General features: G+C 41.3%; 1 protein-coding gene across 2 annotated transcripts in view; it reads right to left on the minus strand.

Annotated features, from left to right (window-relative positions):
• Positions 1–6,801: 6,801 nt before the first annotated feature.
• The window catches only part of SNCAIP (synuclein alpha interacting protein), a 97,569-nt gene continuing 76,767 nt past the window's right edge, over positions 6,802–27,603 (minus strand). The window contains exons 8-12 of one of the 2 annotated variants that reach the window (XM_076362826.1): positions 26,324–26,493; positions 17,403–17,495; positions 13,832–14,894; positions 11,991–12,061; positions 6,802–7,359 (exon numbers count right to left, since the gene is read on the minus strand). In XM_076362826.1, the coding sequence (XP_076218941.1) occupies positions 7,275–7,359; positions 11,991–12,061; positions 13,832–14,894; positions 17,403–17,495; positions 26,324–26,493 (1,482 nt within the window). In that variant the 3' untranslated portion in view covers positions 6,802–7,274. The remainder of the gene's footprint in view (positions 7,360–11,990; positions 12,062–13,831; positions 14,895–17,402; positions 17,496–26,323; positions 26,494–27,603) is intronic. The other variant, XM_076362827.1, reaches the window with a different exon arrangement.

Raw genomic sequence — 27,603 nt, forward strand, 5'->3', positions numbered from 1 at the left:
ACTGTAACATCATCTGTAAAGGGTCCTCTAAAGAGTATTCTCATTATCAAGTGTCTCAGAAAGTAATGCATACAAATGCAGCTGTCTCAGCCACTGTTTTGGCGTGTAAATCTTCACTCTAAGATAAAGTTTATTGTCTCCTCTAGGAGAACTGCCAGGCATCATGCTCCAGGAAACAAAAGAACTTGGCTGATTTATTTACCTGGTCCTGCCTAGGTAAATAAAGGACCTGGAGTGACACAGATGTAACCAGCATCCTATTGTGTATTGCCAAGTGAGACCTTCTTGAGCAACATCAGTCAATCAGCCCCTGACACCAACAGTAAACAGTGAGCAGTGCAGCAAGGGAGTGCTCTGCAGAACAAGGTACCCGAGAGAGCTAGCAGTACCTGTAACAGTTATACCCAATGGCATCTTACAAACATTTCTCTCTGGAAAACAGGAAAAGGCTCACCAACAGCCTGTTTTACACATGTGCTCGCTCAGTGCAGCTCTTATTTTCTGCACGGGCCTTGCTCTCATTAGTGGTAAAGCAGGCATTTGTGTAGGGCACCAGCACTGCTGCCACTTTGCAGGTGTCAGGGCAGTGGAAACAATAGTGGCTATTGCTAAGTGAGAGACAGGAGTACTTTCGGCGGCAGCTATTGCTGAAGGTGCAACTCTCCTGTCCTCTTTTCCTCCCAGAAGCTAGCAGCAGCAGCAGCAGCAAGTCTGGCTTTCAAGAGCCCTTTGCCAGTGCACCCTTTTCATGCCAAGAACTCAACCCTTTATCACTGGAATGGTGAAAGTAACTTTTTCCTGTGCTGCTGGGAGAAACCACATTTATCTTGTTGATATCTAGGATGCTTTTTTATGCATATCTCCACCAAGGGAAAGACAGAATCTGTGTTTGAGCAACAGGGGAGGGAACTGAGGGCTAAGTACAGGACCAGGATCACTCCCAGGATTGCCACTCTCTCATCCTACACTTGCTCTACTAGCTTCTTTGGGCAGTGACAGCTTCTCTTCACCAAAATGGGCACCTTTAGTTGCTGCTGGAGGCTCTTCCTTTTCACTAAACCTGGACTAATCATTTACCCTCAGTGAGTGATCTCACTACTACATGTATGGTGAAATCTGAGGATCCTGTAAAAGAACCTTTTTTTATAGCTCAGAAACCTGGCACCTAATGAAAACAGGCCTTACACTAAGCAAAAGGATTTTATCTGGTTTCTTAATGGACCAGAAACATACTTTAGAAGCTGCCGCAATTTGGGCAGAGATTTTCAAGGAAGCCTAAAGTTATGTCACCTATTTGATTCCTTAGCAAACCTGTATGCGATATTATTTGATCAATGTTCTTGGATAATAAATGTCATATCACAGACTTCTGGCAGAATTGTTGGTTGTCTTGACAGTGCTATAAAAGCCGCGAGTTGTAAAGACCTCAACAGTTTTCTCTCTTAAGCTGATTCTGCCACAATTGAATCACATACCCATTAAAAGAGAGCAGCCTGAAATGGATCTCAGGAGGTCATCCAAGTTCAACCGCCTGCCCTGTGGCATTTCTGATGGTTGTTGCTGGCATGTCAGTTCTGACAGTTGTTTCTCCCACCTGTTCTTAAAATCCTCCAATTACGACTCTCTCACATCTTCCCCCAGGCTATTGATTCCAGTGCTATCATTACTTGTGGAAAGTTTTGCTAACACATAACCTCCATCCCCTTTGCTACATTTCTATATTCACTGCTTCTTCTTGTACCCGTAGTAGACAATGTGCAGAGCAACAAGGAGGGGCATTTATTCCCATTCTCCTTTTTAGTTGTGTACTGGAAGAGAGTTGTCTTGCGTTTGTCACTTGCCTTTTTTTTTTCCCCCGGTAAGTAACTCCTTTTCAGTGTTTCCTTATGGCTTTGCACTTGTGCGCTTTTGTGTTTCATTGTTTAATATATTTCTAGGTTTGCTGCCCATATCCACAGCTGAGAAGAAAAATGTAAAGATTGTCTATTGTTCATCCATACAGATATCTATCTGCGTGCATATGCAGATGCATATGTATATGGCCAGGCCACAGCTTTTTGCATTGCAAAACTCCTGAGTTGGTCCCTATTCTGCAGTTTTTCAAGGTTCTGCAAATACCTGTACACCATCTACATGTCAGTTTATGTTCACATCTATACAGGAAGGAGGGTAAACTCCTTTCAGGCCTCTTCCCTTCCAGACCCACATGATTTTATTTTGTCTTTTCTTGGAGCAGTATTGCTGACTGACAAAAGAGATACGTAAAAGCTAGCTCTGTTCTAACAGCCTCAGGATTTCTTATCAGTTTCCCAAATATACCCAGAATAATTATTTTCCTTCTTCCTGTACACTGCTTGCCAGTAAGCACACTGGCAAAACACCTAGCAGTTAGAGTGGAAAAGGAAGTGGCTGTGCAGACGTCAAAGACAAAGAGTAATATTTTCTTCAGGAAACAGATGGCTTGAACTAGTATTTATAGCTGTGCATATATGTTAGACAAAAGCACTCCATGTTACAAAATCTGGAGTATCTGGAAAACTGGTGATGCATTATTAAATATGTGCAAGGAGGATGGATGGTGGATGCTGTGTACGTAGCACCCCTTCTTTATTTGGAAGAGGTTGTACAGCATACTAAGAACCTACCCGATTTCTCCTGGCTGCAGTCTCTGATACTTGGGTCAAAGTTACATATTGACTGGTCAATATAACAAAGGAAAGATGGGTACAAATAGTGGGCAGTATGTCTGGTGTATGCAAGAAGGTGATATGGCAGTGATAGTGTGCAGAGGCAGAGGATGAACTGCAGGTTATCCAGTGCTTGGGCTTTTTCACTTGGGCAATTTATACTCAACACAGTTCTGTGTTTGACAGACATTTTGGTTACAGGGCATGTGCTACACTTCTCATGCACAATTGTGTACTTACTTGCAACCTCAAAATGCATTTATAAACAGAGAAACAAGGTTATACAAAAGCTAATTATGTAACAGGCTATACTTGGGTACAGTTGATATACAGTTAGAAAGACATTTCTGAACTTACAATAGGAAATGCAATATAATTTGAGAAATTATTCCTATTATGTCATTAAGAAACCATTTCATGACAGACAATTAAGCCTTGCAGTTTGACGCTACAAATGCAGGGACTACATTTTTCACAGATCTTTCTGTCAAATTTTCATCAAGTAGGTTTTTAAAAGGCTAAGAAATATTTCAAGGGTACTAGGAGCTGAATCTTAAGTCTACATGCAGACAAAAGTTGTCTCACTATGAGATCCGTTCGCTAATCCATTAATTCATACCTACCATATGATGTGCTGACATTTTACTTTAGAGTATATTGCATGGCCATATTCTGACATTGCTGTAATGGTAGGTGATGAAACATGCAACAAATCACCTCTCAGACAACATGTTTCTGAGACAGTTACCATTTTGTTATAAATAAGTGAATGTTGGAGTATTTTTTTTACTGTTATGCTGTCAATCGTATTTTGTTATGCCATTGATCTTATGTCAGCTTGATGTTACGAAAAGGTTTCTGAAGGACAGTTACAGTGAAATGAATATTAAGTCTAAACTGTTTGTCTAACTTGTCTCCTTCATCTCCTTCATACACCAACTATGATGACTATAGTTATTTTATTCATTAGCAAGCTAGTAAACCAATGTATTTGCCCTCTAATAGGACACTGAAAGGCAAATAAATATTACTAAAATGCTGCTCTAATGCAGGACAAAGCATAGCGCACCATCCTGCTGATGAAATAAAGTACCATACTTGCAGTTTTGATACTGCATGTAGCTATATGCTGCCCATCTCAAATACCTGAAACAAACAAATGAATCAGCCAACCATGAAAAAACAAGGCTCCTAGCAAATGATTTTCATTCGTCAAAAGAGGAGAGCCAGAGATTACATGAAATTGGGAATTCACTACTGCTCTCCAATACCCTATTTATCACCTTTGGTACAGAACTACAGGACAAACACAGAGAGGTCTTATTCTGTCATCTTTGGGGGTGACAGAACATGATAAGCCATTCTTTGTATCTGTGGTGTCCACAGATACAGTTTTACTAGGATACACACTGGTTCACTAGCAAATGACTTCACTACCTTCTTTTGATCAGAAATTTCTGAGTGGACAGGGGAGGAACTTTTCTGCCAAGGGTTGTAATCAGAAGGGGTTTGTGCCTCTGTCAAAAGCTTTGGCTAACTGATATTTTCTGAAGATGTTTGCTGGAAAATCCCTGATCAGCTCTTCTGCCTCTGGGAAATGCTTATGCTTTGCTGACAGAAGCCCGACTTAGACTCATACCAGGAGGGATCTGCCTGGAGGATTATAAACCAAACAGAAGGAGTTATGGCACCTGGATTCTATAGCTACTAAGGATACAAATATGCAGAGCACACGCTTCAGCCAGCTGCAGATCACAGAATCAGCATTTCTCTAATAGGCATGACATCAGAGTGTACCACGTGTAGGCTTTGGGGCCCTAGGTAGGAAAGAAAGTACAAATTAGGAACAATAAAATCAGCAGTTTATACAACATGAGTTCACCATCTCCAGAGATAAAACCCTCCAGACACTACTTTTCATGCTTACATCAAGTTGGCCTCTCTTTTGCGCTAGCTAGCCCTGAGACTGCTTTCTGCCCCAATGTGCTCAGGAACCATGGATAGTCATATGAACAGCACATGTAGTGCTCACTCGAAACACCCACCCCTCCCCAGCTGTATTCAATTATCCAGTTATCTGGGATGGGAGTCTTCGACACAACATCAATTACCTAGCGGATATCTTTAACCACAGACCCTGAACATCTTCTGGCATCCCAATCCTATCTCATTTAGTAATCTCTATTGCCCTACGATACTTGCGTAATTTGATTCACCATGTGCTGTATAAGAATATACTCTGTAGAAACTGCTACCCTGCAGAAAGCAAGTGACTTTTAAATCCTCAGTCTCCAGAATATGCAACTTCTTTCTTCCAGGATTTGACAATACTTACACCTTGGTCTGTTTCAAATCCTTTCACATAAGTTCAGTTTTATCCCCCGCTTCAGCTAGATACTACAGATAGCTATGGCAGACTTTACACATCTCCAGTCAGTCAAGATCACTCAGCAGGATTGCTCCTTCTGCCATTCGCATGACCATAGTCAACACTCTTCACACTCTCAAAAATGCAAATTGCCAATTTGTTTTAAGCCCATCTACCAGACACAGGATATCTCCTTCTTACGCTCTCTTTCAGCACTCTGGCAATTGCAGCACATGTGTCTCTTCTCACTTTGCATTCAGATTTTTCATATGCACACAGACGACAGGAGGCCCAGTTAGAGGTATTGCTGTTCCTGGCTGACAGATATTTTTGGAGGTTTGGTTGTTTCTTTAAACAACACAGCTCAGGTCAGCTAGAGTGCTAGGTTTATTACTTTAGCTCAAAAATCAAAGTGTTGCCAAGTGACAGATAGGAACTGTGGAAAGAAACTCAGAATTTCATTTCTGTAAGTGCAAGCTTTTATTATTTCTATTTGTGGGTTTTTTTGCTGATCTCTCAATTGGCTCCATTTTATCCAGTAGTACTCTGTGCTTATCCAAAGCCTATAAGCAGGGTGCCTGGGACATTCAGTCATCTTAGTCCATGGTGGTTGTATGGCCAAATGTGACATCACTCTGAAGAGTGACTCAAAGACAGACATTTATCTCACTTAATTAAAGGCATTCAAATACTAAGTCAGTCTTCTAAGAGCTCTACTACCTCAACTTCCCCTGTAGTAAGTAGGATGGGACTGGTACTCCTGTAAATGAGATATCTATAATAGGTAGGATGAACCACATTCAGGCAGTCCCTCTCTCTTCTCACTGACCAAGGGAAGCCCAATGGTCAAGATGAACACAGCAAAAAACAGGCAAGAGAAACTGCATAGAAAGCAACTCTATTGTACTTAATCAAAATCCTCTTGAATGTCCACATTATTTACTTGCTAGTTCTGCAATTGCAGGAATTTAATTTGCACAATCTCATAATTTTTATGTCCCTGCCCATTGCAGGGGTGTTGGAACTAGATGATCTTTAAAGGTCCCTCCCAACCCAAACCACTCTATGATTCTATGATTGTCTTTGTGATAAAAATTTCTTTGGCAAACTTCCTATGACTTCCCTATGTTCTATTAGAATAGTCAGTAAAATAAATTCTCATGTATTTGGATCTTTCTCATCAAACTGTAGCAGTCCTCAAATGGAAATAGATCAATATAATAAAAATAAAGCAAATATATACATACATATTTGATATGAATAAATGTGTCAAGTAAAGATTGCCTAGTAGTCTGCTTTTGGATGTTGTGCTGTATGACACATTTGCAGAATGTGCTCATAGTTTACCAGAAATGAAGTTAATTCAGTAAGAGATTGCATTTTCTCTGAGAGATTCAAAGAACATTCAATAAAAGCATCATGATGGCTTTGAAAGAGTATGGACTAGGTCTTAGCAGATTACTCGGTAATTTGAACAGAGCTGACCACATTGCCAGTGTTTGATAAGTAACAATAAATGGTAATTTAAAATTGCATTTATGCTTTCTTTTTATTTCTACACATTTTAAAGCTGAAAAGGGATCACTGAACATTAAAGCAATTCTTGACTCAACTGATTGACTGAACTGAAATCCTGGTACTGGACATTGTCTCATTATCAAATGAACACCAAAAAGACCAATAAAACACCTAAAACTCAGAAGATGAAACAGTGAAGTATGAGAAGTATCTGCACTCAGTCTGTCCTATTAACACCATCTTTATTTCCTTTTTACAAAAAATAGAAATAACAACAGACAAAACATACTCAAAAAAATCAATGCTTTTGCCTTGGTCTCACTGAGGAGCTGAGCAGGCAGAGTCCTGGCTGAAACTTTGACAGTATACGCCATTGACAAAGGGAAATAAAGATATATGACAATATATCCATGCAAGACACAAAGTACAAAATGTGTTCTGTGGCCCAACAAACATTTTGGAGGTTGCCTGTGTCATAACAATTTTCATATTGTTACTTTTACTCACCCATGCCTTTACACAGCACAGCTTACAAACAAGTTACATATACACATTTATCATAAAAAAGTTTTGTCTAACTGCTACAAATTAAGGCATCCTAACAGCTGCTGTTTCGCTGGTGAGGGGTATGTCTCATATTAGTGTTTCAAAAGGATATATTTCAGGTATTTCAAACAAAGTGAGACATCATGAGATGTGGTTTAGAGGAAGAATTCCTGCAGCTCTGTCTCTTCAGTACTCTTTTGACTGTCGGATTTCCAGCTTTTCCTATTGATGTCATCATGCCTGGAAAGGAAAAGAAGAAAATTACTCATGGTAACACTAACAATATAGAGGGATTTGCCTTGTGTTTGTTCACCCTGTTTTATTCCATTTGCAAGTATTGAACTCTGAATTAATCTTTCTCTCTGGGCTTATTTCTCTAGACATGTACTACACAAAATACTTTTAATACTCTGGATTCTTGACTTTCTTGTAGCTCCTATTCTGAAATCAAAACTGGAAACCAATGAGACGATGAGGAGCATTTTAACTCAGGGCATTAATTAGTACACTGTCATAATGTTCTGGTAATAATGGACAGAATGTCCAAAAATTCCTTGTCCTTTAGGGAAAAGTACCATAGTGATAAAAAGATCCACTTCAACAAACATTAGACATATCCTGTTTGTTTCTGACTCCACTTGTAAGGGAATCATCTAGTCCCCATTAATAATCATCAGAGAGAAATAAACACTTTCAGAAGGTGATTCATTGGACTTACTTTATGTGTCTGCTTAAGCAGAAGATGGTGACAAAGGCCATAGGAAAAATGGCAAGCAGTAATTCTCTTTGTGACATAGGGTCTATATCTCTTTTAACATTGCAATTTACGTAAAATCTCAGTTCAAATCATTACGATTTTATTAGATACACAGATAAGGATAATTTCTCTATAGTCTTCATTTCCACACCAGGTAAACTTAAATTAAAAAAAAAAATTAAAAATCTATCTATTGTGTATGAGACTCAAATGATAGCTTGCCAATTAAAGCAGAAAAATTAAACACTAAATATTTGTAACACTCAGTTTCTTCACTTCCATTCATATGTCCTTGTTGTGAATCCCCAGTATGTTCCCTCTCTCTTCAATTAACCTTCCAGCTGAAGGATTTTTGATTAAGCATCAAGCCCACAGCAACTTGCAAGCAGATTAAAAGGCTCATTTTTAGTTATTACTGCTGAACAGTGAAACTCCTACAGTACAGTCGTGACTAGTTGGTTTGTTGCTGCAAAGGACAGATACTAGCGGGAGGTTAAAAACCCACAGCAAAAGGCAAGAGTATGTGTATAAAAAGTTTGTCTTAAACTCACATATTTGTGAGCCTGATTCTTGTAAACCAGAATAGCTTTATTCCAGTCTACAATCACCACAAAGAACCAAATATCCACAAGAGACTGATACTTAGGATGCTTAGATAACCTTGTGGTTACGTCAGGATTTAACAGAAACTGACCTTCTCAGGGACCACAGTTGTGGGTCCTAATAAGAGGGCATGAGGGATAATTTTATTTTAAAATTTCCTTCATTCATCTAAATTACTGTTGCCACATACCCAAAGCAACAGCAAAAGACACAGAATTGAGCTAGGGGAGGTAGAATTTGTAGGACTGAGTTTGAGGTGGTAAAAGAGGAACACTTAACTTTTTGCCATAACTGGTTTCTGGCACTTAACATGCATTGCTGTTATCAACAGCAATGTTTAGTGTTAACCGTGGAACTTTATTAAAGGATGCTTTCTAAGGCTAAGATAATTTGCATCAATTACGTACTGCATTAGCTTAGACTTGCAGTGCTGAAAGACCCTGTGGGTGAGTCCCCCACGTAGAGGCTCACTAGGCACTCCAAAGACCCCATTTTGCAGCTCTACAGTTGCACTGTGACCTCAAATACGATCATTTTTAGCTAATGCAGATGTCTCTAGGTGACAATGCTGAACAGACTTGCCTTTTACAACTGCGCCTGCTGACCTGAAGGAAATGTATTTCCAATATTACTAATTACTAACCAAACTTCTAGTATCTTCTGGTGCCTGTGTCACCACAGAAATACTAAACATCCCCTCATGCAACAGGCACTGATGCATGATCATAACAGTTCACAACAGAACAACTGTAAATTGTTTGGGACAAGGCCTAAATTACTTTCATATTGATTTTATACTGTACTAGTCTGAATCGTAACTATTTTATTAGACATACAGATAAGCATCCTTTTTCTAGAGTATATATTTGAAGTTGTAATTTATCCAGCACTAGGTCTGGCAGTGGGATATCTGTTAGGTTAGGTCCACTTACTATTTTAGAAGCATGCCCAGTTTACTATCTAACAGAAACCTGATGGTAGATTCTGCTGATGGCCCCTGATGTATGAACAAATTTTTGCTGTTGAAAGCTGCAGCTAATACAGGGTTTTGTATTGATATGGTGAGTTAGTGCTTATTTTAATGTACTGCAGATCTCAGATGATTTAAAGTGTGGGAAAGAACCATTCATTGGCATACATGTAAGATGGAAAAAACTACAAGCATTTGCTTGGAGTCGTAATACGCAAGAAACTAGCCAATCCTTCCAAAAGGGGAAAAATGTCCCAACCCATCCTGCACATCTGAAATTTACTCTAGGGCCTTAAGAAAAATAGGGTGTATCAAATTTTAAAAGGACACTAGAAAATCTAATACAATCCTCTACTATTAAGCTGTGACCAATTTGAAAAAGTAAACCACAAAGCCTTGATGTACTTGGGTATTTTGAATGAAAAAATAAAACAAACGAAATAAACAGAAGCTGAAGACAAAGAAGCTGGAAACTGGTAGACAGGAATGTCACCTGACTGAAGGTAGATTTTGTATAATGACTTCAGATTTCAGAAGATGCTAATAAAATCCCCTATATAAGGGTCTAGAGTTAAAATGGGTTTGGGACTGTGTCCAGAAATATAACCCCCTAATATAACAATCTACAAAGGTTTATAAACACCAAAGACCACACTGTCTCCCAGAAAGGTTCTTTTTCAAAATAGCTCTGAAATGGTAATTACACAGTCTCCCCAGACCACCCAGGGAAAATTCAGACAGTATCCAGGGGCTTGTAGTACACGTGATGGTGATGTTCTATTATTTAAATTTCACAGGCTACAGGGCAGCAAGCAGTGAACTAATGACAGGCACCCATTTTGTCATTCAAAAATCACAACACATGCTAAAAGGCATCACGAAGGCTGGCTTAGAAGCTCTGAGAGCCTTCAGGTCTACGTTCTGATTTCTGAAAAGCACAATACATCTTCCATTCTTAAGTGATTTTTGGAAATCTCATGCCACAGACTCTGGCACACAATTTGCCCACTTCTGTCCTAATCTGTGCGTACAATAACAGCCTCCTCAAGGTGTGCCCCTAGCGCAGTCTGCTCCTTGTTTCCTACTCTCTGGTTTTCCACACGCTCACTGCCACAGGGGGCAGCTTCAGGACATGATGCCCGGCTCAGCAGTGCCTGGAGGGACAACCAGGAGTTCAGGCTCTCCCCTCCCATCACCCCCCCAGCAGGTGACTCTGCAGCTCTGCAGTGGCAGCCAGACCTTCCGTCTCTCACTGCTTCTGGAGAAATGCCATGCTGCCAGGGATTTCTCACACAAGAGCATCTACACAAAGCAATACTGAATTACAGCTGGCTACATCCGGGAGATGGCTCTAACATGACGATGAGATTAATGGTTTTGTATTACTCCACGGTCTGGAGAGGCAGCTGGGTGTTTTGACTGGAGGCTGCCCACTGATGCTCCCTCAAACTGCTGCTGTGCAGTCAGTTTTCTGCACTGGAATTTCCCTCTTTGTTTTCAGGAGAGAATGAAACCTCTTGGAAACCTTACAGTTCTGTTTCTGGTTTCACATACACTGTGCCAATGACTTCAGAATAAGACTCCCATTTCCATTACGGAAATTGAGTTTTTAAATATGGGAAGGTCCTGGCATTAGAAAACAAGTGAACAGAAAAAAATTATTAGACATTTAGAAAAGAGTAACTTGAAAGTAATTTAGCATCCCAAACTGCAGAATGACTAATTTATAATTTTCCCAGAAGTATCTTCAAATGTATAATTTTGGTGTGAATAGCAATCATTTCCAGGCCTAATGAAAGGATTTACATCTCAGTTTAACAGAAAAAAAAATATAATCACAAGAATTTGTGAGTGTTAAGAGCTGAATAAAAATGACAGGTAATTTTTACAAAGCATTTGCTTATAAAATAAACACACATTTTGTCAAATGTTGTTTTTTCCAACATGTCTTTATGGACCTTGAGGGACAGGTCTCTATCTGCCGGAACAGTCCTGATGGAACACATCTAAATTAAGGAGTTTAAACACAGTCAAAGTTATCAGACTTTTAAAAAACAGATTTAACTTTGAAGTCTGAGGAAGAGTAAGAAAAATTTGTGAAAACAGGAGAGCACTAGACTTAAAGTACAGCATTCTGCCTCATGTTCTCTGTACTATCGATTTAGAGATGAACTGTGGTCTTTTTTCTCTCCTCATGAGAGGAAATTTAATTTCCATTCTCATTTGGTACTTGACTTCCATTCAACAGAGGCTGAATACTCAGCCAAAGTACGCTATACTCCCTGGTGGATTTACGAGTATGAATACTTTCTATACTGGCTTGGAACTGAAATCCTGTAGCCAGTTCAATGGTGACATCAGCAGAAATCCATCATAACTTTCTGCTTTTCTAGGAATTTAGATGTTCATATGTTCATCTATTTCCCTTCTTGTGCACCAATCAATGCCAGTATTTCAGTTATGACTAATGCTAGCAAACACATGCAATTTGAGAAAACAAAGCAACAGAGATGCTAAACATCACCATGCATAAGCACATACCAAGCATAGTTATACAGAAGTTCTTCATTCAGCATGCTAGAGGAAAGACTGGTGTAGCTGAAGTAAGAACCCTAAGGAAGTACAACATCATATCAGTTAAAAACATGCACTGAGCTTACCACATGCATAACACAGAATTCTACCATAACATGCACTCAAATAGCCACAATAACATTTTAACAGATTTCTTTTTGAGTTAGTAAATGAGGCTGAATCTGTTACCTCTTTGAGATGTGTGCTGTGGTCCTTTGGGTTGGTATGAAAATGTGTTCTTTCCACAATTTTGATGTTGGCAATGATGACATGCAAACATGGCCTTTTCACAGACAACATGCATTTTACATTGCAAGGGTCAATACTGTTAGAATTACCTCATCCATATCTTCAGTTTTCTTAGGGAACTATGAAAACTGCTCATGACCTTGCAATCTATCAGAACATCTTTGAAAACAGACTTTCCCTGTCACTATAAAATCCGAATCATTCTTTTGAAAAAAATTGCCATTGTGTTATGAAAATACTTCCATGTTAAACTGCTGTTCAACTAGACGGTGCATATCTTTAAAGGCTCAAATCAGTAGTTCATACTGTGATTCTGAGTAAACTTTAATAAATGCAGTCCCACTTCAATTTATTGTATTAGGTCTCCTTTGAATTTTTCATTTCATCTCACATTCTGCTATAGCACTACTGTTCTAGCAGTACCCACTAATACGGACTGCTCACTGTTTTCCAGTTCCCTCTTTCCACTGTTTCTTTTCCATACTCATTTTGCCTCCTCTATGCCTAAGATTTTCCTGTGTTTTTCTCCCATTACCTTGTCATACTTTTTACAGTATATAATTCACTATTCCTCCTCCTCTTGGCCTGCCTTATGTTCTTTTTTTAATCTTGAAATTATTCTTTCGCCTCATGTCTTTCCATCTACCTCTTCCCTCCCACCCTGTCTTTCACAGAGGATTAAATCATCTACCATTCCCTCTCACTCAACTCTTTATTGTATCTCCAGATGCTTGCACTTCTCCTCTCCACTCCACAAACACACTGCACTCACAGTATTTCCTACCTCTGTCTCTTTCGTTCAATACCTATTCCTTTCTCTCGGAAGATACATTTGTTCAAAGTATTTTCTGCTTTCTTTCAAACAAGAGAGCCAGCTTCCTAACTGGAGACACCCCTCTTTCTGTTGGGATCCCAGAAAGGGCACTCTGTTGACCGCAGAGAGGTGATGATCTGGATCCAGTACATTTTGCTACAGACCAACCATATGCTCTGCCACAAGAAGACTCTGTGCTAGGAGGAGAGGGGTGGGCAAAGAAGGCTGGGTACTGACAGCTTCAACACCTAGGAGATGGCTGTAGCTCCCACAGAAGCAGGAAAGACCATTTCTGCTATTTTTCCTCTTTATATTCTACCACTTATTTTTATGCTGTTGGCCTCATCAGTTTTGGCTATAGGACAGGACAGGGCTAGTTCTTCACTTATTTACTCCTCAGAAATCCCATGGATTCAAGTGTGACATTCTCATTGTATGACTTGTCATTCAGAACAACATCAAACATGATTTCCAGGTGAATCACGTCTCTGTGGAAAGCTTTCAACACATAACATGTGAACCATGTGCACTAAGAGTGCAGACTCTGTACACGAGCAATATCTGCCATTCCTTGGAAAAGCCTTCCAAAACTGAAACAGTGGATGGGCTTTCTACAGGTCAAATACAGTAAAGTATTTGTGTGCATCCTTTTGCTATAGAAAGGCAGGAAGAAGAAGCTGTCAAACCTATTCATTACTTAAAGAGACGAGAAAAAAAAGGCCCTTCCTCCTTTCAGAGCACTCACTGGCTTGTTTCTTCCTTTTGTGAGAGCTGCTGGACTTCCCTTGCTGTCTGCTGTCTTCCTTCCTAATGAGGTAAAAGGCAGCGTTGATGAGGTTTTGATCAGGTTTGCTGTTTGACAGTTGTTGTTGTTATTTTGGTTGCCACTAAGCGTCTCCATTATGGAACGAAAGGTTCCAAAAGGCCTTTTCAGCTGGTCCCCCGCTGGCTCTCCAGAGCTGGGTGGAGCCCGCACGAGTCCTTTGCCCCGGTCTTTATCCTTTTCCTCATTTAGTTCTGACTCTGCTAACTCCACCTGCACCACAGGCTCCTCGAAAGTTACTCGGAGTTTCAAATTTTGGGAGGTTCTGCGCTTTGAAGATGGAGACTTGAGAGCACTCTTAGGGCTGGTGGCAACCTTTTGAGCAGTGGCACTGTCTGTGCTGGACGGAGAGTTGTCTCCACAAAACTGGTTCTGAGGTACAGTACCAGACTGATACGGGGCTTCACTATCCGGATCGCTGCTCTCTGAAGTAGGGGAAGGACTGTGGCCATCCACAGACTTAGAGACCCTGATACCAAAAGGGAAGCGGCGTCCTGCTGCGGAAGTATGTTTCTTAATCATCAGGTGTAAACTCTCTGTGCTCTCAACACTCTCCACTATGGGCTGAGGCCTTGGTTTGTCAGTTCTTTTCACAGGGGTGTTCTTGTGGTCCTCAGAATTAGCTGAGTCTGTGTCAGACTCACTGAGTGACCTCTGCATCAGTTGCCTCAGTCTGGCTAACTTCAACTCCCTTTTCTCTGGCAAAATCTTCTTCACGTTCTTGGAGGATGCATGAGCATCCTGAAATTCCAAAGTCAGCTTTTCCTGCATACAGACATTTTCAGAGATTTCCTTCCCCAATAACTGTCGTAAGATTTTATCTGAGTCCTCATCTTTTATCTTGGCTCGAGTGCGACTAGAAGTTCCCAAGCTGCCAAGAATCTGAATCCCATCTTGGGTGTTCAATTTACTTTTTGGTGGAGACAATTCATCTGCTTCAGATGGTTTCCACTGGGGTTTGCCAGAAGCAGGAGACGATGGCAAGCTTAAAGAAAAAAAGAGGAGGAAATACCACAGCCAAGTTAATGCACATATAAAATGTGAAACTGCTATTTCCAGTGTACGTGTCTGTCTCAGCTTATTGTTACTTATCCTCTTCATCGCTACTCACATGGAATTCATTACCATGATGCCACAGAGAAGATTACACAGAGAAGGATGTAACCCTGCTTCCACTCCTAATTAGGATTTGAGTCTCTTCACTTTCTCTTACAAAGAAAACTCCTTGAAATTAAAACTTAGAATGGTTATTTCAACGCCAAAGATGACTTTCTAGGAAAACCTCAGAGAAACTACTGTTTCCTATTTGTGGGAGTCGACATGTTTTAAAAGGAAAAAAAAACCTGCAAGGCCAAATGCCTACTATCCAAGTCACATCATAATACAAAAGTAGCTTATTCTAATTACTGCGAAAGTACCGGCTCTCTGCATAGCAATGATTTCATAAATCTAAACTTCATCTGGTATTAATAATAGCCATATAAGACCTCATAAAAAGTCAGGGCCATTTGCACTGAAAACCTTTTCAGATATGAAATACTGAAAAGCATGAGAAAGGTGACATGAATTTATTTCAATACTATTAGAATAATAAATTAAATTTAGAACACCAAATGTTATATAGCGAGGAAACAGCAATCTCAAGTAAGTCTGATTTGCAAAGAACGTAAATTACAGAGACCATTTCTTTCCCTGTGACATATGCCAGAGCTCATAATACTCCACGTTCTTATGTTAAACCACTTTTCCTCTAAGCAAGGGTAAGGTGACAAAATTAAGGTTAGCGTGAGGCAGTGAACTTATAAATTTAATTTCTTTTTTTGCAAGCAACTTCTACTCTGATGAGTCCATAGTTTTCACAGTGTACAAAATTCACATGCCTATACTAGCCACCTCATCTTCAATTCATTTTGTGCTTTTTCTCCTGTGGCAAACCGAAACAGACATTGAAGAATATGCACGTATCTACAATAGTCATTCCTAGTAAAAGGGATAGGTTCTCTTAGATCTGCTACTGGCTCCTTGGATGATGATAATATCCACAAGTGAGTTCTAGCTGGAAGGAAAAGTAGTAGCCAACAATGAAATAAAATTTTAAATAATAGAGTATCATTTTCAGACTTGCTCACTTAACTAAAAAGATGTTGAAACCTACCCTTTTACAGGAATAATGAATGATGAGAGATCTGCTCTCACCTGATCTTATCTGATACTGAAAGTAAAACAGTCCTGGTGCTCACCAGTACTCAGATGCGAGACCACTTGGAAAGACCAGTCAGCAAAAGTCACAGAAACCAAATGAGCTGGAAGACAGCGTTTGGTCCCATTGTCCCTGTTGAGCTGGCAGACAGGGAAGACAAAGACCATGATTCTAAAAAAAAGGACAAAACAACTCTTTCCAGTGTGGTTTTCTACTTCAGCAGGAGTTTGGAGTTTACAGCCCTTTCCTAGCTGAAGTTCCTTTACACAAATGCATCTCCAATCCCAATGTCTTTGTTATCTACTTCTGTAACTATTTGCACTTGTCTGAAACACTGACACATGAAATTCAGGGACAATGGAGCACTTGTCCAGCAAAGCGCTTGAGATTCTGTGAGAATGGAAAAAAAGCAGTCATTGATCCTACAAGTTCATACTTGATGACCCAAAGCTCTGACCACCAATGCCTGCAGAAGCTTTTATGCTGGCTTTATACTTTAACATATATGTAGCTCTGTAACAACCCTGAAACAAGGAGAAGCACTGTATATGTCATACAGAGAGGAAACTAAATTAGAAGGTAATGATAAACCGAGTCCTATTTGCATGTGAGTTAATTTCAAAGTTGTCTTCAGATTGCTATCAGAGAGAAGTCGTGTGTTTGCTTGACTTCCATGCATCACACTGGAAGTCTATGATAGAAGTCAGAGAGATACCTTAGCAGACTCCAGATCCAGTCCTCTGCCTTTACTTTCCTCCTCTTTAATGTTACTCAGCTTGTGTCCATTTCTGGGACTTCTGACAGGATATGTAAACAATACATAAAATTTCTGGAGTTTTAACTTCTTGTACAAGCTACTGCAGGCAAAAGATTTAACGAGAGTAAGGAGTCTTATTAATCTGAAAGCAGGTTTTGTTGGTAACTGGCTTTATGAATTACTGCTGGCAGTAACGTACAGTGGACCACCACAAGGTCAAACTTTACAACTTTTCTAGGGGTTTCTAGGATCCTCTGCTATTCATCTAATACAGAATATATTCTATTCCACTGTAAATCTGATTTTCACTCTGCTGGGAAACAGGGACTATTCATTTCATACTCAAAATTTCCAATATTTATACAACATTACACACTGTCAAATTCTAGAAGCTCAGCTTCAAGCACATGAGGTAAAAAAACACATTTACTTCACAGAACACATCTACTATTTAGACAGGTCACAGCTTCTCCTGATAACCAATGTACCATGAAACTCTGCAAATCCAGGCTGCAGCATAATTCTAGTCACCTTACCTTGGGGACGTTGGCAGTGACTTGCCCTCTGACCGCTGGGCTTCTAAAAGCTGCTGGAGTTGGTTCTGTAACGTCACACGTTCCACTGTCTGCCTGCAAGAAAATGTAAGACTGTTTACCTTGAATTGTAAAACTGTCAGCATTAGTAAGCTACAGGATAACAGATACTACCTTCCAACTTTGTATTCAAAAAAGAAGTCCTCTTCACCTATACTTTACATAGTAAATAAAAAGAGAAATTATAAATAATAGCATAAACAGAGAGTTTGTTCTTGTCTCAATCCCTGTGGACATTTTGTGATCACTGTACAAGACCAACTGAGAGACGCTTACTTGTCAGAGGTTATTTATTATACTTCATATAAGGACAAGTGTGGGATCATAGGCAGCAGTTCATTGGAACTGAGTGACTCACAGAAAATAACAGTCCAGAAACAAAGATATGGCAGAGCAAACTTAGGGCCACTTGGTTCTTACTTGTTTGTGTAAAGGAAGCAGAAAGGTACAGATTAAGAAGTCACTTCCTACATTTGGTGGATGACTTTTACTCAGCTAAATGATAGCTAAGGCAACTGCTCTCTCCTTTTCTATCTGCAAATGAACTCAGAGAGGAGCCATTGCCCGCTGGGAAGGGCTGGTCCAATCTTCGTTAGCTGCAGGATGGAGCTAAGTACGACCTCTGTGTATTCAGGGGAGTAGGAAAAAACACACCTGCTTGCTGCCCAACCTTACCAAAGGTCCTACCTGTGCTCTGCACCCACCTTATACTCAGTAGTGCTGTACCTACCGCAGACTATCACTTTCAGTGTGGTGTTGTGATCTACGTTGCTTTGTAAATAACTTTAGAGACCGATGTTTAAAAATTGTAATAGTAGATATAAATCGTTAGTAATATGAAAGTAACATCCACACCAGAAACTCCATTTACCATAGAACTGTAATCACAGTCTCTGTTGTCCTGCCACATACTTATTTCCATAAGAAGGACTCAGTTGAACAAGATAACCTGGAAACCTTCAAGTAGTTCTATGAAAATGAAGGAATAGATCAATTTGCCACAAAAAGTTCCTCTCCCTCTCCCTGCTCCCATCCAATTTAGACCTTCCATTCATAGAATCATAGAATCAGAGAATCATTGAGGTTGGAAAAGACCTCTAAGATCATCGAGTCCAACCATTGACCCAACACCACCATGTCCACTAAACCATGTCCCTAAGTGCCTCATCTACTCGTCTTTTAAATACCTCCAGGGATGGGGGCTCCACCACTTCCCTGGGCAGCCTGTTCCAATGTTTAACCACTTTTTCAGTAAAGAAATTTTTCCTCACATCCAATCTAAACCTCCCCTGGCGCAACTTGAGGCCATTTCCTCTCGTCCTATCACTAAGTACTTCCACCTTTTCCATGTCCTGTGTAACCAGGTCCCCCATACTATTTCTTTACCCTGTTATCATTCTAACATCAAAACATCCCTTTAGCTTGTCGACTACCACAGATAACATTCAATCTTGTTTAGTGATCTGTAAGTTCCAGTGGCTCTAAACACTGCACAGAGTTATCGGGAAACTACTAGAAAACAAGAGACTTACAGCTTTTTGTTACTGTACATATGCTATCTTTCACCTGGAAAACAATTGGTACATTTGGTTTCATTCCCTGGTCCTGATCAAATGACCATGCGAAAATGACTTTTTATCTGCTTCTCCCAGGCTCTGCTTCTGTTGCTGTAGAAGTAATATGTTTTTAGTACTTTTATTCTTACTGGATCTGCAGAACTAATACAGTTCTCCGCTAATGAGCTGGACTCTTTCCTAGCTTGCATGCCATCAGCAGAAGAGTTAGCTGAGTTCCAAATGCAGTCTTTATAACTGGCAATGTCAAAGCCAGAAAGAATCCAGATGACTTTTTAAACTAGGGGTTGTACTTGCAGAGCTGGCAGAAAACAAACGTTTTACTTTTAACATATCAGAGTGGATCTGAAAAGTGCTATAGAAATAAGGGTGGGATCTTGACATACTGCCTTGCCATCACATTTTACAATACAACCATGGTTTATGTAGATCCTTTCTTCCTTTAATTTTCCATCTTCCTTCCTCTTGCCTACACACTTCCTTAGACTATTTTAAAATTACTCCTACCATCTGCCAACATTGGCTTATATTGCAACTCTCCAGATACTCTCTTTTAAGAGCCAGGGAAGTTTTCATCTGAGATTAGACTGTGATGCAATTTATCTGTTTTATTTGCCTTTCATGCTTCCTTCAACTTCTGTTTCTAAATATCTAAATAACGTAGCTAACAGCTTCTTATGCTTTTAGCTTTAATGGAAATCTCTGACACCTCTTCTGCTGAGTTAATGTTCTCATTCCACTTAAACATTTTATTGTGCTAAAAGAATTAAAGTTTCCTCCATTTTCACAGTTTAACTAGTTAGTAAATAGCTCACAGAAACCCACACATCTTGCCAGCACTATCCCTAAAGACATATAACATACACATATATATCTAAGATAACATTGAAAACAAGGGATCACAACTTCTTGGAATAGCAATATTGCTAAGTATTAAAACCAGACTGATTTAGGAGACAAGATCACTGTAGCTTCAGGGGTAAGAGGGTCTACCTACTTTATGATATTTAATGCCCAGATTCTGAGGGTCTTAGCTTAAGCAACATTCCCAGTAATATATAAGGACCCTTCTGTGTCTACTTAGACAACTGTGGACCCCAGCTACCTCCTAATGAAATCAGGGAGCTCAGTAACTGAACAGGGGACAGGCTGAGGTACTGTGGTCTACTGAAGTATCGTTCATAGTATGTTGCCTCACTTCTCCATTTTGTTTCAAATAAAAGAATGGCCATTCTACAAAGCAGAAAATAAAACAGCTTAACTAAGTAAAAAAGAGATAAACACTGTCAAGTTTATACTGTGTTTCTTACTGTATGTCTATATAACACTTACTACCACACAAAAACCCGCAAACAAACAAACCAGAAACTTGCACACACCTTACCATACCCCATACCACTACAGTAATTTTTTATTCAGCTATTTTTACGGCTATTCCTATGAAGTTTCAGGAACATAATGGATTTTGTTTACAGAACACAGAAAAGTGGTGGCAACAGAGGATATTCAACCACTTTCTCATCTTCATCTTTGGACTCATGGTTTGCTTTCATCTTTGCCTTGCCCGAGATTTTGGCTTGATAGTGTAACAAAAAGTTCAACAAGTGTCTCATTCATTAATTGCTTTGCACATCCAGGTCCATAAATGTAGGACAGTGCAACCCTTTGGGAATGCAGGTAGAACAGTCTGTCATCAAGCAGCGTTGTAAAAGAAGTCTAGGGAAGCATAAATTTTATGTCATTAGTTCTGACTTGGTCTCTTCAGGCCAGGAAAGCCCAAACAATACAAGTCATTACTGACCTGGCTGAACGGGGAGCTTTTGCTGGGACTCAGGAAAAAAAGGAGAGTTTACCGCTTGTGGAAGAAGGGGCAGGCAACTCAAGAAGAGTACAGGGATCTCGTTAGGTCGTGCAGAGAGGAAATGAGAAAGGCAAAAGCCCAGCTAGAACGCAATCTGGCCGCTGTCGTTAAAGACAACAAAAAAAGCTTTTACAAATATATTAATGACAAGAAGAGAGCCAGGGAGAATCTCCATCCCTTATTGGATGCGGGGGGGAACGTTGTCACTGAGGATGAGGAAAAGGCTGAGGTACTCAATGCCTTCTTTGCCTCAGTCGTTAACAGGCAGACCAGTTATCCTCAGGGTACTCGGCCCCCTGAGCTGGAAGACAGGGACGGCGAGCAGGATGAACCCCCCGTAATCCAAGAGGAAGCAGTCAATGACCTGCTACACCACCTGGATGCTCACAAGTCTATGGGGCCGGATGGGATCCACCCGAGGGTGCTGAGGGAGCTGGCGGAGAAGCTCACCAAGCCACTCTCCATCATTTATCAGCAGTCCTGGTTAACGGGGGAGGTCCCGGACGACTGGAGGCTTGCCAATGTGACGCCCATCTACAAGAAGGGCCGGAAGGAGGATCCGGGGAACTACAGGCCTGTCAGCCTGACCTCGGTGCCGGGGAAGATTATGGAGCGGTTCATCTTGAGGGCGCTCACAAGGCATGAGCGGGACAACCAGGGGATCAGGCCTAGCCAGCACAGATTCATGAAAGGCAGGTCCTGCTTGACCAACCTGATCTCCTTCTATGACCAGGTGACCCGCCTAGTGGACGAGGGAAAGGCTGTGGATGTGGTCTACCTGGACTTCAGTAAGGCCTTTGACACCGTCTCCCACAGCATTCTCCTAGAGAAGCTGGCGGCTCACGGCTTAGACAGGTGTACCCTGCGCTGGGTAAAAAACCGGCTGGACGGCCGGGCCCAGAGAGTTGTGGTGAATGGAGTTCAATCCAGTTGGCGGCTGGTCACGAGCGGTGTTCCCCAGGCCTCAGTATTGGGGCCGGTCTTGTTCAATATCAATGATCTGGATGAGAGGATCGAGTGCACCCTCAGTAAGTTTGCAGATGACACCAAGTTGGGCGGGAGCGTTGATCTGCTCGAGGGTAGGAAGGCTCTGCAGAGGGACCTGGACAGGCTGGATCGATGGGTCGAGGCCAATTGTATGAGGTTCAACAAGGCCAAGTGCCGGGTCCTGCACTTGGGTCACAACAACCCCATGCAGCGCTACAGGCTTGGGGAAGAGTGGCTGGAAAGCTGCCTGTCAGAAAAGGACCTGGGGGTGCTGGTTGACAGCCGGCTGAACATGAGCCGGCAGTGTGCCCAGGTGGCCAAGAAGGCCAATGGCATCCTGGCCTGTATCAGAAATAGTGTGGCCAGCAGGAGTAGGGAAGTGATCGTGCCCCTGTACTTGGCACTGGTGAGGCCACACCTCGAATACTGTGTTCAGTTTTGGGCCCCTCACTACAAGAAGGACGTCGAGGTGCTGGAGCGTGTCCAGAGAAGGGCAACGAGGCTGGTGAGGGGTCTGGAGAACAAGTCTTATGAGGAGCGGCTGAGGGAACTGGGGTTGTTTAGCCTGCAGAAAAGGAGGCTGAGGGGAGACCTCATCGCTCTCTACAACTCCCTGAAAGGAGGTTGTAGCGAGGTGGGTGTCGGTCTCTTCTCCCAAGTAACAAGCGATAGGACGAGAGGAAATGGCCTCAAGTTGTGCCAGGGGAGGTTTAGATTGGACGTGAGGAAAAATGTCTTTACTGAAAGAGTGGTGAAACATTGGAACAGGCTGCCCAGGGAAGTGGTGGAGTCCCCATCCCTGGAGGTATTTAAAAGACGTGTAGATGAGGCACTTAGGGACATGGTTTAGTGGGCATGGTGGTGTTGGGTTGACGGTTGGACTCAATGATCTTAGAGGTCTCTTCCAACCTTAATGATTCTATGATTCTATGAGCTGAAAGATGTGAAGACTCTGGCAAAATGTGATTCTATTGTTCTGTTTTTTTGCCTTCTTTTCAGGAATGGCTCCAATGAGTGTGATGGATTGGGATAACCTCTCTAGAACTGCTCTGTGTTGCCTTGATGACTGGAAGAGCTCATAAAAAGAGAATGAAAGATGGTACCTCCTTTGCTTTAGGACCTTTGAAGATAGGTCTTGCTAGGTGCTAGTCTAAGACAGTTTCTGCACTGCTGTTCTTGCACAGTATCAACCATTCCAGTCTTCCTGTGGCTGGGGACATACAGTGTTATCAGAGAGAGGCTCTTATCCCTGGCTAGTAAGGCACCCAGAATAAAAGAAGATTGCATAGTCACCTCATGTTTACAGCAGCTGAGGGAAGGCTGGGAAGCACATATGGGCTTTCTGTGTTGATATTGACCATTCACGTAATCCATCATGATACAGTCATAACTCCTCTGTCTCTAGAACAATGTCCATTAACACCAGCAGAGCTAGGTGGAGAAAGTACAGGAAAGCCAGCTCAGCTTCCCAAGTTGGAGCTATTCCTATGTAACAGCAGTTTGAAGTGACTTAGACTGCAAACTGGACTTCCATCTGTTGCCACCTGATACTTTCAGGATCTTCAGAGGTGCTGTAGCCAATGAATTCTCCTGCTATGCTAAAGGTAAGGCCCCCTGAGAAGCTACCCTAGGCATGTACTTTGTACCATCCTTGGATTTTTATGCAGGATAGAGTTGCAAAACAGGGCAAGAGTCTCCTTCCATCATCCACTCTGGCTCCTGAGCATGGGCCTCTGAACATGGTCCATTGCTTCTATGAGAGCCACTCACGGCCTGAGGCTTGCAGCCCAAATAGCCATGCAGAAGCTGTTCTTTTAAGCACAAAATAGCATATTTCACTGCCTCAGTAAACTACAACAGGGTTGCACAAGAGACTCACACCTCTTTGTAGAAGAGGAAGAAGAGGCTGCTGGTGCACTTACTGGAGCGAAATCGGAAGCCTGAAAAAACAGGCTGCTGAAGGGAAGCAGATTTAACTCCAGCTGAGACAAGCAAAGGAACCCATCAGGAGCCCGGTAAGAATAATTTAAATGACTTCCTATGCATGCAGTCTGTGAGATGACAGGGGGGAGACTTGGAAAAGTGTTAATGCTTTTGTCAGGAAAGTCAGGACTTAGACTATTTCTATGGGGGTAAACAGCCTGCTGACTGACATAACAAGTCTTTCTTTTCCATATGAGAGGTAACACATATCAAGTACTGGGAGAGCACTGAAGAGAACTGAAACATGGAGAATCTGTGGTTGCCATTTCTACTTCCTGGTGTGTGCGGTTTTTTTCTGCTGAGTTATAGGGAAAATAAATTTCATTACATATTGAGATTAGTCAGGTGTTAATACAGGCTACTCAGGATATAGCCTATGTTCTGTTTTTCCTTTATATCAGCTGATTTATATATTTTAGTATTTCTCAGCAAATGAACCGACTACAAAACACCTGGTACTTTGAAATGTCCAGAGAACAGTGTCAGACTGTAAAATTATGAAAACTGAAAACTATAATAATCTTTAGTTCACTGTTTGTATTTATGAGACTATAAATGTAAAAGAAGAGTGAAGATACCACAAAGAGAAAATGACTTTATAATATAAAACTTAGAGGTACAAACATAAAAATAAGCATACTTCAAATGCAGGAAGGTATTCTGTAATGACAGAGATGACTGCTACTACACACTCCTTTTGCTGTAAAAACAGTACAAAATAGATACCTGGTTATACCCAAAGAGTGAATTAATAATACAGATAATTTTTACCCTTATTTTCAAGACACCCGGTTTGAAACTAAAAATTGTATCACTGTAATTGGTTGGCCCCTGCTGGCAGCCAAGCACCCACACAGCCAGTCTCTCACTCCCCTTACCCCTCAGTACGATGGGGGCAGAAAATAGGAAGAACAGAAGCAAAAAGCTCGTTGGTCTTAATTCATTGCCAGTTAGCATAAATATTTCATTACTGATTCAGGTATTAGGAAACAAAAAAGGACAGACATTTAAAACACCTATCCTCCCCTTTTCCAGGCTCAACTTCACTCCCAGGTTCATCTGCACTCCAAGCCCCTCTTCTCCCCCATTCTCAGGCTTCACTCCAGACACCTATCTTACCCTCTTGTCATCATTGCAGGTTACAGCCAGTCTTTTCAGTGAGGCAACGAGCAGCACAGGTCAGAGTTCGTGCGTAGCAGTTTCTCTCTGCTGCTCATTCCTTCTCACTTTTTCCTGTGCTCTACTGTGGGTCCTTTACAGGCTGCAGTCCATTTGGGGAAGCACCAGCTCTGGTGTGGGCTTATCCATGGGCTGCAGTCCTTTCAAGGTGAGTACGTGTTCTAGTATGGGTACTCCATGGGCCACAGTCCCTTTGGGGGTGTGCCTGCTCCACCATGGTGCACGTCCTGCTCCTCTGACCTTGCTGTTCCCTCTGTTTGTCACTCTTCTGTTCCCTCCTCCTCTCTGGCATTTTCTGCCCCTTCTCAAATATGTTTTCGCAGAGGTGCCACCAACTTGGTTGATGGGCTTAGTTGTGTCCTGCAATGGGTCTGTTGCGGAGCTGGCTGGAACCAGTTGTGCCTGGCAAAGGGCAGCCCCTCACCTGTTCCCACAGAGGCCACCCCTGCAGCTCCCCTGCTAAAAGAGTTTTGTAATTTATACCCAGTACAATTACCCACATGCTGCTTGCATAAAAATATATGGTCTCCTCTAAACATGGGATTGTCAGAAGCCATTTTCATGCCTTGTGGTAGCTGACAAGCTCTTGATCATGTATCTAAGTTGGAACAATGTTAGGTCAGTGCTGATGGTTTCTAAGAGTCTTATGAGCCTATTGACATGCTAAGTCACAATAACTGCACCTACAATAAAAGCAAGCAATTGCATAAATTCATGTTTCAAAATAACAGGCTCTTTACAGAACTTTTGTTAAAAACCATACTAAAATATTAAAACCAGCTCCTGTGGAGAAAAAACAGAACATAAGGTATTTCCTGAGTAGCCACTGTGGGCTTTGGTGACCTTCCAAGTCCAAAAAAACTCCTCCAACTGCTATTTCCATTATTCCTCCCAACATCAACTCCCAGCACTGTAACTGGGAAGAGCCACTCACTGTATATAAAAGCATACTATGCAAACAGAAATTATGATCAGCAATGATGTGATCCAAAGGTATGCAAAAGGAAAAGGGACCGGATGACTTCATACATACTCTCTTCCACTCCCACTCCCTTCATCTATGTTCACAGCAAACTGCCACAAAGAGAACAGCTGAAAAACTGAGCTGCTAAAGGTGAAGGGGCAAATGATTGAGAGTAGGAAAGAGTGGAGAAATAACATAGAAATATGACTTGAAAATACCGTATATAAGAAGCACAAAACAGACACTGCTAATAGATAGGGGACAAAGTAGGGTTTTGTTTTAAGAATGATCCCTCTGCTAACAACGAAACACTTACTCCTTCAGCTGCTTAGTAAGCTTCACAACCTGAGAGGCCAATGACATACATGTCTCCACCACCACTAAGTAGCGGGAACACATGGTGTGCCCGTGCCGCTCAGCACTTTGTGAGGGTTTCTCTCCCACGTGGTTTTGCATGGTGACATTTGCTCCGTATTCAACCAATGTCTGTAAAAACACAAAAGGAAACATTGACACCTGTAAGTCTCTGCTGTGACTTCTGCTCAACCACAAGAACGGCTGGACGCAAAGCACTCCTGAATAAAATCCTTGAAAATGTTGGTCTAAGCCAATCATTTTTAAAAATCAGTCACTGACAAGTCTGTATGCAGCTTGAGCTCAAAACACATACCACTAAAATCTAACACTCATATGCAAGGATAACACAGAATAGTGAACTGTGGTTCAGAAGAACTATAAAAAGACTATATTCTTTCTTCCTCTCCCTTTGCAGTTCTGCTCCATTAATTTGTTTCCTGTTTATTTGTTTGTACAGCATAGCATGACTTGTAGCATTCATACAGTGAGTGGGACCACCAAATGAAAGCAGAGGCCTTACATTTAGGCACCTATTGATTCTCTCCTGAGCCACAGTAATAAACTTTTGCAAATGCACCTGTCTATGCATTACTGAACATTGTGCTAACTTTGCACATGGTAGACCTAGAGAAGAAGACACAAGCAAGTGCAATTCAAAGGACATCTATGCTAGATAACATCAGGGTCCAGGGCAGCATGAACACATTGCTAGCCAGTTTACAGAGGGTGGTGATGAGCCCTAATGGCTTACCAGGTCTGGCATCTGCTGTTCTTGGGATCTCCACACTGCAAGGCCTTGCAACACACCCTTAGAATCTCATTTTAGGAATGTCTTTGCTACAATATTTGCTGACTCCTTTTGTGGTTTAGCTCTCAATTTCCTACCACAGCAGAATCCCTGAGCTTAAAACACTCAACGCAGCAGTCACAATGTCCTGATTCCTTAGCCAAGTGATGTTTGGATACGAAAGGTATGGCAGATACTTTCCAACAACTTCTTTAGGTCAGACAGGCACAAATTTCTTTTTGCAGAAAGAAATCTGTACAATGAATTTTTCAATCTGGTTGGGGTTTTGGGGGGTCTGTTTTTTGGGGTTTTTTTAATGCTGAAAGACGTCTCATTGCTTTGCACTTGCTTGGTTACCCCCTATTTCCTTTTAAAGAGATACTCAAATATGTGTCAGTTTTACTCTTTAAGAAAAATAAATAATGGCTCATACTCTGATGTATACCCCTGTG

This window comes from Aptenodytes patagonicus, chromosome Z, assembly GCF_965638725.1.
Source record: "Aptenodytes patagonicus chromosome Z, bAptPat1.pri.cur, whole genome shotgun sequence".
In the NCBI taxonomy this organism is placed as follows: Eukaryota; Metazoa; Chordata; class Aves; order Sphenisciformes; family Spheniscidae; genus Aptenodytes; species Aptenodytes patagonicus.